The 14,618-nt window shown below is 34.3% G+C and overlaps 1 protein-coding gene across 1 annotated transcript in view; it reads right to left on the minus strand.

The window, feature by feature from the left end:
• LOC133520427 (short neuropeptide F) overlaps window positions 1-14,618 on the minus strand; it is a 108,998-nt gene that overhangs the window by 22,098 nt on the left and 72,282 nt on the right. Inside the window, exon 3 of the mRNA XM_061854826.1 lies at window positions 3,954-4,055. Coding sequence (XP_061710810.1) covers window positions 3,954-4,055 — 102 coding nt within the window. The remainder of the gene's footprint in view (window positions 1-3,953; window positions 4,056-14,618) is intronic.

Below are 14,618 nucleotides of genomic sequence, written 5' to 3' on the forward strand. Positions count from 1 at the left end.
AGTTATATTTTTTTTCCAAATTGTTATTTTACATGTAAAATGTATTGTTATTGGAGCAATAAAGAATATTTAATTTAGTTTTACCTTTACTGTCATATTTTTCTGGCACTTGTACTAATAAATTCAAATCTCCCATTCATAAATTCGAGTTATATACGAGTAAAGTTATGTAATATCAAGTTCAGTTGTATTAGTGAGCCAAAATCCCTCGAGTAATGTTAAAACTTACTAAGTTATTTTTTATTATATAGCGACAAGAAGTGCCTACTTGTTTGTTTTCGCGTAAAGTGACGCTAACCCAAATTACACGCTAAATAGCTGTGATGAACACTTTGCCTAGATGGGGACATTTTCCTGGGCACTTTATTCAAGTTAAGGTTTATGAAACACCTGCGCTATACCTAATCGTACTAAATTAAATATGTACAAAAACCTACTCCTATCAATACCTAGTTATAACACAAAAATCGATTTATCCAATGATCTTCGATCTGAATCCTTTAGTTTCTAATGTTTTTTGTAGCTTATCATATTAACAGCAACGGCTACCTATACCTATAGTATCCCATATTTACTTCAAAGTTCTTTGTGTTCGAGATATTTGGCAACAAAGTTAAACAATTTTAGAACAAAAAACTGGTTTTCTGGCCAAAACTTTTGTGTTAATTCGTTTAAAATTAAAATCTCTAACCAGTTTTTAGAGACGTCAAAGAGGAACCCAAGTATGTATATTTCGAATATGTAAGATCCTTCACAGTAATCGAGTAACGAAAAAAGTGTTTCTTTAGACAATGTTTAAGAAAATCATTATTAAAATAGTACTCATTTCTTTCAAAATCTGGCAGACCAAAATGGAGATAAAGGATTGAAGAACCGACTGCCGTTTGTCTTATAATTTCATTTGTAGCGCAAATGTAGGAGTAACGACTCAAAACTTGTCAAAAATCGATGAAAACCGCGGGGAGCCCCTTAACGAATGCGTTATGTAGAAACCAAAGTCATACAATATAAATTGCAGGACTCGTATTTTTGAAAGTCGGTTAAGCACGCCTTGAGCGAAACTGATGCTTTGTAAAATATATATTATGATCAAAGTAGATAATTTATGTTTCCGAATAAATAACGTCATGAATTATTAAAGATTACTTACTTTTCCAAAGGATGAAACTTTACACTTAAGTGTTCTTATAAGGTGAATATTATGAAAATATTAATAAACATGATACCGTGCTTGGTGGGTATTAGAAAATACGTATTTACCTATCTACTTATGCTTTTAAAATGTCTACAAATACAAAGTTACATGGAGGATTCAATACAAATATACATATTCGTGCAATCCTAATACTATTAAAATGTAGGTTACACTTAACACAAAAGTTAAACTTGTGAAAGAACCCTTAGAACTTGCGTAACAACAATTAATGTTTACGTATCGTAAGTAGTTTATAACATAGTTTGCAGATTAAGGCTAATGAAAGACTTAGATTTCGAAAATGATTACGTACCTAACTTATTATAAATTCATTATCATCATCATCTTCCTCACGTTGCCCCGGTATTTTGCCCCGGCTCATAGGAGCCTGGGGTCCGCTTGGCAACTAATCACTAGTTTTTACGAAAGTGACAGCCATCTAACCAACCCAGATAGTAAAATAGGCCTTATTGGGATTAGTCCAGTTTCCTCACGATGTTGTCCTTCACCGAAAAGCGACTGGTTAAAATATCATATGATATTCCGTACAAAATTCAAAATTCAAAAATTTATTCTGGAAGTAGGCCTCAAGGGCTCTTTTACAAGTCAATACAACATTTATAGTAACATCATATAGTGACATGAAAAATACATAACAACATTTTATAAATACAACAGCCAATACCTGGGTAAACATTACATTATAATAATCTTAAAATAAATAATTACTACAATACAATAGAGATGTATAGTCTCTATGGTTAAAAAAAACACATTAAATCTGGAGATGTAAAAGGTCCCCAATGTCAGAGTACTAATACTAATAAAAAAAATTATTCTGCAAGTAGGCCTCAAGGGCTCTTTTACAAGTCAATACAACATTTATAGTAACATCATATAGTGACATGAAAAATACATAACAACATTTTATAAATACAACAGCCAATACCTGGGTAAACATTACATTATAATAATCTTAAAATAAATAATTACTACAATACAATAGAGATGTATAGTCTCTATGGTTAAAAAAAACACATTAAATCTGGAGATGTAAAAGGTCCCCAATGTCAGAGTACTAATACTAATAAAATTTGGAGGTGTAAAGTCTCTCCAAGTGTCAAAATAAAATTTATACTAAATAAATAAACCGCGTCTGGACTGTTAAACTAGCAGTCTCATAAACTAATGCTACATTCTGTACATAACTAGTATGTACCAAGTCAAGTATATTATACAATATGACAGAGACGTATAGTCACCACGGTTAATACATTAAGTTTGGAGATGTATAAGGTACATAGTTCAGAAAAACCATTGCATTGGTACGAGCCGGGATTTGAACCCGTGACCTGCACACGCTCTTACCGCTAGGCCACCAGCGCTTCCTATCCCATTCTAAATACATTTATGCGATTCAGTTAAATAGTTTTATTTCATGAGTGACTGCCATGTTAGAGGTAGTTATCGCTCGATGTATAGTATATTCCTCTTTCATTATACTTATATGTAGTTACCAACAATTTTACAGATGTTTTTATTTATTGAATTGTTTAGTCTGTCCCCACACATAAATATGTACCTCTACCGACTTTCCTATACGACAAGTATGATATAGTGGGTGCTTAAGTTGGGGTGCTTAGTGTAGTTACTCCCTTATTATATATGTAAAATAATGGAGTCATTTAAAACATTAAAAATACTGTCATTACCATGCATGTATATTTTAAAAGCGTGTCTATTTGTAAAGGATCGCCCAGATATATTTAAAATGAGATCTGAGTTCTTCTCAGGAACTCAGAGATCTCAATATCAAAATCTAATATATCAGCCAAGATGCTACAAGGCTATATACAAAAATAACGCCTATAATATGTGTATCCTACTATACAACAGTGTGCCTGTTAATTTAAGATGTCTAAAAACAACTCAATTTAGGAAGAAAATGACAAGCTTTCTATTAGAACACTGTTTCTATAGTGTCAAGGAATTTATTGAGCACAATCATGCAAATAATTAACATTATTATTAATAATCCAATATAAATCTTATGTAATGTAATGATAATGAACCAGTGTTATAGAATGATAATCAACTAATGTAATGTTATGTTTTGTATTGATATTAGTCCAATTAATGTAATGATATGTGCTATGCAATTTTTATAGTCTAATCTATTCATTGTAATTGTTATTGCATGCAATTTAATTAAATTTAATAGTATAGTCATTTTCAGTCTAACACATTGTGTTTCAGTCTAACACAATTATTGTACAACAAAATTTGCGCATCGTTTAATTACGATAGAATACTGTACAATATTCTACAAGAACATCCTGTAACTATAATTAGGTATTCTTGCAAATAAATGATATTGATTGATTGATTGATTGATTGATTGATTGATTGATTGATAGATAACAATTTGAGAACAATACACAGAGCGACCTCGCCCCAAACTAAGTAAAGCTATGGGTACTAGGTGTCGATATTCAAAACAAAATACGGAATATGTATATGTATATTAGGCAGATCGTAATGCTCCTGTGTAATATTTTGACGGTAGTCACATTGAACCAATAGATAGGTTGGATAAGTTCGTTACGTTCGTCAAACTGTCCAGTCGTTCATCGACTCAGAGAACAAGACAATGATTTTCACGTTTCACAATATGTCTATAATAGAAATTTCATGATCTGCCTGTTCTTACTTCCACCGACATATTTATGACATATGAATCTTTATGTACTGTACTTACAGTCATACTGAGGAGCGAGCGCCTGTGCGGTAGAGCCGGGCAACCTGCAGAGCGCGGCCAACGCGCATGCCGCCACAACCACAATGCAGCTTCGGGACATGTCTGCAACAAACACATTCGTAAGCGCTATGCCATCATTGTCATAGTAAACTAACCAATCGAAAATCTTACTGCAACGAGATAAAGTCTACTAATGATCGGGACGGTAGCCAAGAGAGATTGACACAGTAATTGGCCACTCTTAAAAGTAAGACGCTATTGGCTTGTTTCTTTGTGATTTGTTAGGAGTAGCTAATTACTATGTAGTGGGCGATAACTATAGTAGTCACTCTAGAATTCTCCGGCTATGGACTGAATTCCCCTATTTTCTTAGAAGAGTGTTTATTAAGTACGACTTTGGTGGGATAGCAAACGTCTGGGTTAAAAGCGTTTAACATTAGACTTGCTGTAGGCAGACACATGACATAAAAATATATTTAGCTGAGCTTGGCTACGAAGTACTACGCCGTAGGCTGTCTAACTAATCACTCCGGCCAATTTGAACGTACACTGATACCAGTTAGAACTGATGTCAGTGTATGTTCGAATCGACTAGTATGTAAGCGTATTCAGATTGTAATTACTTGCATGATGTTAATTTAATCTGATGCTGATTTCAGTGAATATGTTTCGCACGGCTATATTGGTACGCCTATAAGGGGATCGCAATACTCGTAATTGTGTTAAAAAATCTGATAAGTGAAAACGCCTCCATCTCCACGCACTTTTCATGCCAAGGTGACTGAAACGGCCCGATTCGAAGAATGATTAAGACACGTTTAAGATCTTGGAAAGATCTTTAAAAGATCGATAACTAAACGACATGTCAAAATTGACGTTTATTTTGATTCCGCTGTGATCCCAATAAGATCTATCTACGATATTTCTAACGTTAAAATGACATTGATTGCCCGAATCGAGCTGCTTCTATCAATTATACGACATACAAACGATATCTAAGTGAGAACTTATCTAAACCAGAACTTATCGTTATCGTATCTCATTCTTCGAATCGGGCCGAAATATTTACTTATTCATGTATTCGTTTGCTATCTAATTTTGAAGCGGTATAACTAACTCTTCAATGGGCTTTTATAAATGGGATCATATAAATACCAGTTTTATACTAAATGTGAAAAAAATATATTATCATAATATTCACATCAGAATGGAGACATGAAACCCTTCAAATGGCAATAAAAAATACTCTTCGGAATATATCGTATAGGAAGCCTCACATAATGTGATGATTTCATGAAACACGGGCATATAGCACACCCACTTACAAGACAAATCCATTATGAAATCCAGTTTTTTGTTACATAATGTTTTGTTATCTAGTTCAATGGCTCAGACATATCAAACATAAATTGAGTATTTATTAAATACAAACCTTTTTTGTATCTTTTAGTAGCAAAGTTTTAAATGGGAAATGTAATAATGTGGAACTCATGTCTAATGTCAGAACTGTTAATTCTTAGTAATATTTCTCCAATAAATAAATTAAAATAAAGTGAATCCTCGTATAACGACGAAATTGTAAATACCAAAGAGAATTTAAAATAGAGGTGGATTGTCAATGATGTAACCGCAGTAAATTTACTGCCATCTTGCGACACCTGATTAAAACTTTTAGAACGCCATTTGACTTTGATCCTTATTCTTTCACTGATATGCATTAGTTAAATATCAAAGTAGTAGATGGCGATCGATTGATTGATTTTTTCACAGCTTGATCAATGGTTTATTTTTCTTGTATATTTTTACTGAGGTGTGCCAATAAAGAGTATTCTATCTATCTATCTATCTTGAAGGGACTATAGACCTAACCATATGGTTTTAATTTCAATTCGATACCTCCACGCGTTCCCGAGATAAAGGGTATTGACAGACAGATAGATGGACGGACGGACGGACACACAGACTGACGGACGGAAGGACGGACAACAAAGTGATCTTATAAGGGTTCCGTCTTTTCCTTTTGGGGTACGGATGGAGCCCTGAAGTGTCATTATAAACATAATGTTTTCACAGAAATTTGGCATTAATGATGACATACCACACTTTGTCATGCAAATGCCATGCATAATTAACTTGTTCAGACTCTTATGTCCTATAATCCGCCAGGACTGATGTCCTGATATAGGTATGGAGTCAATCGATTTACTCTTGAATTTGGCACACCTACTAAATGCTTCGTATTAAGTACGTAGTCGTAAACAAGTGTGTAGTCAGGAAAGTCGGTTACGAGTTTGGCCTAAATATTAGAGTTCAGTTCAGTACTCGGACTTGTTGTTTCCAATACCGGCCTTGAAGAAATTGAAGAACTCATGTTTTTTTAACTTTGAAGTACGGTATTACTCGCAAGAGTTTCATTTGAAAGGAACAATAGAAAACAAAAATAACTTGACAAGTTTGCTCGTATTTTATTTATAAGTCGTATTTTACTTTAAGACCCCACAGTGCCAAACGCATTCGCCTACGATATTACAAGTGAGAAGTAACTTTTCGCTTTGAGAGTTTTGCGCGTAAGCATTTAAAATGTTGAATTGCATTGGCATTTGCCAGACGCCGCGGGCGCCTTTTAGCGAGTTAAAAATAGAAGCGTCATGCAAGGGTGTTCTGTCAGCTCATCACCGCTATTGACAAGCGTCACGCCGCCACGTCGCACGCGTCGCGATAAGCGTGATTGATCGTGTCACTATTGACACAGAAATTAGCAGTAGGTACAGTCACAGTTTTTAATTTTTAAGCCATCAGACTAATACGTCGGAAAGGGACAAACGATAATTAGCGGCATCGTAACTTTAGTACACGTTGATGAAATCGAAGTTCGTCAATTGCGAGCATTTTTCTCTGTCACTAATTACGTCTGTTACGTCAGTGAGAGTAAAAGAGAAAGATCCCCGCAATTTGTGAATTTCGGTTTTCGCGGTAGGCCCCCTTTATGCATCATGTGCGTTGGTGGATCTGACACCTAGGCGAGAGGCGAAGTATTAACTTCTTATGAGGAAATATTTACATGGTTACTTATTTACATTTTTGTAAATTGAATATAAGGTAATTTTCATAAACTATTGGTAAGTTTACTTGTAAATAGAATTCTGCCAAGGGCAGGGCTATTAATTAGTAAGTATCATGTACATTACGAGCATAAGGGAGTACCTTCTCAGCGCTTGGTAGGTACGTTCTTTTTACTAAGAGAAGATTTTAGCAATAAATCAAAAACGGCTAGACTGATCATGTTCGCTATAGTGTTCATTGAAAGTATTTACTAAGCTTTTATTCCACATTTTTTTTTCTTTGAAGCGATTATTTCCTAAAATACTAACTTTATATCAAAAAATTGTTGTTGCAGACCCGTATTAGTTTTAAAAGGCCTATCTAACAATACCCCTCACTATTGGATCAAAGTATAAAAAATTAAAAAAAATATATTTTTTTATGGGAGGTACGCTATTTTTTTTAATACTAAGTACGTCGGTGGCAAACAAGCATACGGCCCGCCTGATGGTAAGCAGTTTCCGTAGCCTATGTACGCCTGCAACTCCAGAGGAGTTACATGCGCGTTGCCGACCCTAAACCCCCCTCCCCCTCGTTGAGCTTAAAAAAAGTTTTTATTTTCAGTTCTGTCGTAATGCATGATTTATGTATCCATACCAAATTGCAGCTTTCTAGCACTAATGATCACGGAGCAAAGCCGAAGACGGATGGACACACGGACATGGCGAAACTACAAGGGTTTCTAGATGACTACAAAACCTCAAAAAAGAGCTCAGTTCAATGAGGAATATTCATGAACAGGTTTATTCCATTTTCTATCTACTGTGGCGGCCGCAGTAGGGGCTGGGCCGGAATGCAAGCATTAGCCTACTTGTTGATCCCGTTTACCTAATAGCGACAGCTTAAGGGCCTCTAAATCTACGGGATAGTGTTTATGACCTTTTTGGGCCAAGTAATTAGGTCAGTGTATCTATTGCTCTGTGACGTGTTGCTTTTGCCTTAGTGTTGACATTTTAGGACCTTATAGTGTGATGTTATTTTAATAGTAACTCTTTGTAGATACGTTTCTTTTTATTTTTTCAATAACATCCAAAAACGGAATCAATAAATTGACTTTTTTTTTATTTCATTGCAAATTTGAGAAAAGCACTATACAAATCTGGGCGAGAAACGGGGATGCCGGCCGCGTATCTCAATCTTTTTCGACCAGTAGTAATGTACTATTACTAAAGCTGAAAAGGAGACGTTTTACGCTTGCTTGGTCAAAGAAAACAACACCAATGACAACTGCTAAATAGAATAAAATTAAGCTTAGAATACATTTAAAAGTGGAAAAATTACTGTCTTGGGTGAGACTTGAACTCACGCCCTCTGAATCGATACTCCAGCGCTCTGCCATCTGAGCCACCAAGACCTCATCCATAGGCAGCAAATTTTTCCACCATATCATATGGGTCTAGGGGACCCTAGCGATATCTACCATAAGAACGTTACACTTCTTAGACGGCTACCTGAGTTCCAAGTCATATTGGAAATTCACCAGTAACTATGTGCTACCCATACTAAATTAATTTTTGACAAGCAGAAACGTCTGCGAACGATGCTATTAAGCTTAGAATAAATTTAAAAGTGGAATAAAATTCTTTGAAATGAAATATCATAAGGAATCTTAGAATCATCTTTTATACAAATGTTTTGTTGTAGGTATATCCATTGGGTCGTTTTTATCATGAAATACATAAAACTAAAATATGTACATTACACGCTTTCTGTGAATAGATCCCGGATCGCTGTGAACTACTAGTACTCTAACTCTTGATATTACCACATACCTGGAGTCCAAGTTTAACAAGTTTAAGAGCCAATTAAGTATACCATCGGCACCTGGGAAATAACGGTCCTGATCTACACATATACCGCACAAGCAGCCCCAGTTAGCCTCAAATGCAATACGAACTAAATGGCACGGTTGCAAGTTTTAATTGAGATCGGCTATTAAAGTGTGCTCGGATGATCCGGGGCTAATTCGGTTTACTAATTTGAATAACAAACTTGTACCAGTTAGCTAGGCACTGGCTCGTTACAACTGCTAAAAACTACCTTTGCGTTTCTCGAAATCACAGGTATTATGTCGCTCTTTTAAAATGAGTTTGCATGATATGGGTCTTCTTTATCTTTGTTAATTACGTTACAGTAGATTTACTTGTTTACTTTGCAACTACGAATGCGCTTATAATTTGTTTTACACTGCTGGACAGTAATTAATTTACAAAAAGGAATATTTGACTAGCGACAAGGGGTAACGAAACATAAGCTTAAATATTTAACCAAACCTGAAATAAAAGATTATAATTTGTAATTTGAGAATGAATTGAATCTTGAATTTTTATTTTAGTCAAATTCAAGTTTCTTACATTGACAATTCGTGAAAATTTAAAAAATCTTTTTTACTTTGTCCATGGACATCCGTCTTTCAAAAACAAAGATGGATTCCCACGGGTTAAAGAATTAGATTCACTGGCTCAAAGATTTCTTATTTTTTAATGACTTTCATATCAGTAAAAGCAACGGCCTTAGCGGTCGAGCACCTTTGTAAAGGGCTAAATTGATTGAGTTGGGCCTTAAGGGACCTCATGAAACCCTTCTGAAAACTGGACGTCATTAGTCGCGTGAACGCGCTCTTGGTTAGTTCTGGCTACCAGTGTATCCTGATCTCCAGATCCGTAACACCTAAACATAATCAACGAACTATTTTAGACTCGCCCGCAAGAAACACCTCGCTCTTGCTCGGCGAGCAAATGCATTGTTGGTCATCATAATTTGAGTCATCAATCAATAAACCTTCATTCAGCGTTCCGCGGCTAAGCTCGGGGCTTGATGTAAGATTTCCTTCTCTGTGACAGAAACCTATACCCTGCCATTACTTAAGTATCAACTATATTCTAGACTTTATGAAACAAAAATGTTGTATATTTCCAAATAGAACATAACATCACATATACATATAACACTAGTTACAATTACTATGTTGTTATAAGAATAGGTAGGGTAGGTATGTAATTTTCTAATAGGTACTATATCCGTTAAATTCTGTTTAGATAAAAATATACATACTTTTTTTTTTCAGCGTGTTATCGTATGTTTTAAATGATTTTATAGCGATTAGGTGTAGGTCATCGTTACGACCCACCTGATGGTAAGCAGTTTCCGTAGCCTATGTAAGCCTGCAACTCTAGAGAAGTTACATTTCGACTTACTTACAATTTTGAAGTCTTAAGTATAAGAATGCGGTTAAAAGTGCGTAAAAACTGATGTTTTTTAGGGTTCCGTACCTCAAAAGGAAAAAAATGGAATGGTCTGTCTGTCGAGACCCTTGATCTCGGGAACGCGTGGAGGTAGGTATAGAGTTGAAATTAAAATCGTATACTCAAGTTTACAGTCTCTTGAAGCTGTACGAAAATTCTAAGTTAACGTACAAAAAAGATACGGCCGTTTATGCCGCAGAAATTTGTATATTTCGACACAAGAGAATCAAAATGTATGTATAAAAATTAAGTTAAATTTGTACAGAACCCTTAGTTGGCGAGTCCGACTCATACTTGTCCGGTGTATTTTATTGTTTTGCATGTCTTCGTCGTACACGACTAAATGAAGAAGTAACTGAATTAAGCGATCGAAAACAAAGAAATAAACATACATAATAAAACTTACTAACAACTTAACCTAAAGATAAAAAATTTGGCCCAAATCGCCGTCAATGGCAAGGTGCCTAGAAGGCTGGCCGTATTTCCCGATCGTAGTCTCATACTAAATTAGTATGAAAGCGCCAATGACTGGTGTATGCGTTTCATCAATAGGAAACTAAATGATCTGTGTGTATGTGTGGCAACACCATAAACGGGTCAACATTATTTTCGTTGTCTTGTTTTTAGTCCCCAAAAAATTTGACGGAGTGAAGCTTTTTGTATGGGGTGAAAGTTTGTAGTTTTTAATTTTTCGCATGAGATTTCTAATCTACAGCTGGAAAGACATGCAATAGCACTCAACTTTTTTATTTAATTGATAAAAGACAAAAATAGAAGCGCAACAGAGTGGTCAGAAACAAGACAATGAAAAGAATTTTGACCCAAACAATATCACGAGTGGCAGATCGGATCTGCGGGTTGAAAACGGTCGCATTTTTATCGCCTGTTACCATGCCTGTCACGTTCTATTAAGTATTAAGTAAAGTGACGGGCATAGTGACAAGTGATAAAATACAACCATGTAGTCACCGCTGGATGAAGTTCTAAAGGACTACGACCGGTCAGACGGCAGCTGGACCGGTAATGTTACAATAAATATTTATAAGAATGTTCTTATTGACAAGTATCTTCAAAATAACTCAGGTCAATCTTAAATTGGAAGAATTTAATACGAAACATGTAGGTATGTTTTGATGTGACATAAACATTAATTTGGTATTCTTGTTGATCTCAAACTCGTCAACTGTATGATTTTTGCGCTTGCTCATAATTCTATACAATTCTATAGGAACCTATCTATGTGTCATACAAATTAAATATATTAAAATGGGTCAATCATGTACTTATGTATGTGTCATACGTTTATCTTTAATCTGTGGTTAATAGATAGTTTTAACATTAGATTTTCTAAACTTAGAATTGTTGTTGGAGTTGTATTAATTTTAAAGTCAACTTCAAGCATCATGTTTTAGGCGTTGTGTTCGTTATTAAGTAGAAAATAGAATGGATAAAAACCATCTGTCAACTGCAAACTAGCTTTAAAATACCTATAAAATTTAGTAGAATTCCGTCTAGCGACAAGCTCTTAGAAACAGGCTGTAAGTACTTATGCTTACATAATACACAGTCCCGGTCCTAAATATACTCGTACCTGTAACACATTTTCGCCTTTATTTCACTGAAATTCTATTAGTAAAATCTTTGCCCCGGCTGTATGGTAATAAATCCTATTGATTACGTAGGTGTCAAGACGTTCCTAATTTTTACAACCCAATAAACACAATATAAGATTGAACAGTAAGCTGGCTCTGTATTCCCGAAGCATACTCAACGCAGGTGATACTTCGCTTTAAGATATTCAGAATACATGTAACACGTATTCGATTAATCAAGCTGTTTAAAAGTGATTCATTTATAAACATAGGTAACGATAGTGTTTATGTTGGTTAAAAATTCAATTTGAAATAGAGATATGTCAAAATTCTTAGCATACCTCGCACCAATAATATAATAATAATTCTGAGAATGATATCTGAACGGGCAGACTGTGTATATCTCAACCGCTGTTGTAGGATATTACTAAACCGGAATGTGAAATATCTTTACCGCCATCTTGAAAACTGTATATAGAATAGCGAAATTGTATGAAGTGACATTTTATCAAAATTGACATCTGTATTAATTAATACATATTGAAACATTTTTTAATTAATTTCATTTGCACTTCTTTCCAATTTCAATTAATTCATTTATTCTTTATTGACATTCCCGTTATAGTGTATAGTTCTAATCATGTATTATAAGATATAAAATTTGTACTAGCAATATGATCTCAGTTGGTCTCTCAATAAAATGAAAATGGAATTGATATTGAAATTAAAATACGTACGAGTGAGATGAATTAGGGATTAATAACATAACAAAATAAAATCGAATTGACATCAATCTGTAAGGTCAACTCGCCTTCTGGTCCTTGAGACCTGGCTAAATATTCGCCGTTACAGCAAGCGGTGCAAGCGTTAGGTACTCCACCGAATATACCTGTGGAATCCATTTACTTTCAAAATTTTACGTTCCACGCCACTCGTAAATTACCACAGCCACAACGAAAAATGTTCGCCAGGAAATTTAACGTCCTTTTGAATTTTTTTTTCTTATGAAAAATGCGCTCCATAAAATTCTAAAGCTTATCACACACGGCTAATTAATATGCGAGTACATACATCTGATACATCTGGTAATCGGGCACGAATGAGGCAGTTAGAAATGAATGCAGGATTGCAGGCTAATCCGGATTAGCGAAAAACCGAGATTGTGAAAGGAGGATCGGCAGATTTGTATAGACACTGGCTCATAAACCAATAAAAATAAGCGATAACCATCGGAAAGGCTTTTTTATGTACCCCATTTTTTGTATGGCGAGTAAAATATGTCACAAAAAAAACTTCAGGAAGCAAATAAATAATTAATATATATATTAATACACCAAATGATGACGACAATAAAAAAATCTTCATGATCTGCGACATAGGAATTTAGTATGGAAAAAAAAAATATATTCACGTTTCAATTCACACTACTTTTTGCGACGATAACTTTTTTCTCACAAGGATTTGGGACTATCTGCTAATAGTAAAAGTTGTGACTTACTGCTTGCCCTTATTGGTCAAGGGCCAACTAGCCCACCCTCCTTTGGAAAAAATACTTAATTTCTTTATAGACGTTATGCAAAACCTTACTTAACTCATTTATAATAATATTAATCAATTAAACTGTCTAATCATTAATCAATTAAGTAGAAATATAATGATTTCAACATGTCACATAATGTTCAGAAACGATACATTTTGTATAGCTTTCACTTCGTAGATTTTTTGTATATTTAATGTAATGTAAAATTGTAGATTTGATTTACATACAATACAACAAATATACAACAACAAATAATTTTATTGAAAACAGTATAAGTACAGTGTTAGCACTTAAAGACTAAGGATTAAGGATAAGGAAAAGTTTACAAATGCCTGAACTAGGAGTTCCTGTGTTTCAGGCAGAATAGGACCATATTAATTAATTTGTAATTATTCACTTAATTATAATTATAAATAGTACACAATGAAAATCTGGTAGGGTGATAACCTTAACAAAATAAATTATTTATGTATTCTATATCAAAGTACAGTAAGAAATCATTTTACGACTATTAGTAAGTTCTCTGTATCATCGTATGTCATTTTTTGAAGGGCGCGTCGTAGAATATTCTTACAACCAGCATAGCTAAGTGGGTATAAGTCTAGTTTTGAATTTAACCTGTTGTACAAATAAGGGCCCAAAAAGACAAAAAATCTAGATGAAAATACGTGTTTTCTTTGTACGGTTTGTATACATATAATATCTTTGCGCCTTTTGTTACTATATGCAGTGTTTTTCACAATGACTTTCATTCACGCATAGCCTTCTAAATGGTTAGCAACAGAGATATGAAAGTACTAAATACCTACGTAATATATTTGTTTAAGAAAAAAGTGATATTTTATAGTATTTTAAATTATATTTAAAAATGATAGAATATACAATACAAATTAAAGAACAATACAAGGTGTAAATAAAATACTTATAAAAGGATATTTTCTAGATGTATGTTTTTCTATTTCCGCTTATGGTATTATAAAAAGTATTCAGGCGCTTGAATCCGCGTACGAAATTATTTCCTAACCAGTGAGTGTAACATTGCCAGACGAAAGTGAATGAGCATTTACCAAGAATGTATTGTGAATACTAATTATGGCGTCGTTTCCAAAGCACATTGTTAAAATGACAAAGCGATACCTATGTATCAGTGCCTTTAACTTTTGTGTTTATAAGTATTTTAGAATTT

Source organism: Cydia pomonella, chromosome 8 (genome assembly GCF_033807575.1).
Source record: "Cydia pomonella isolate Wapato2018A chromosome 8, ilCydPomo1, whole genome shotgun sequence".
In the NCBI taxonomy this organism is placed as follows: Eukaryota; Metazoa; Arthropoda; class Insecta; order Lepidoptera; family Tortricidae; genus Cydia; species Cydia pomonella.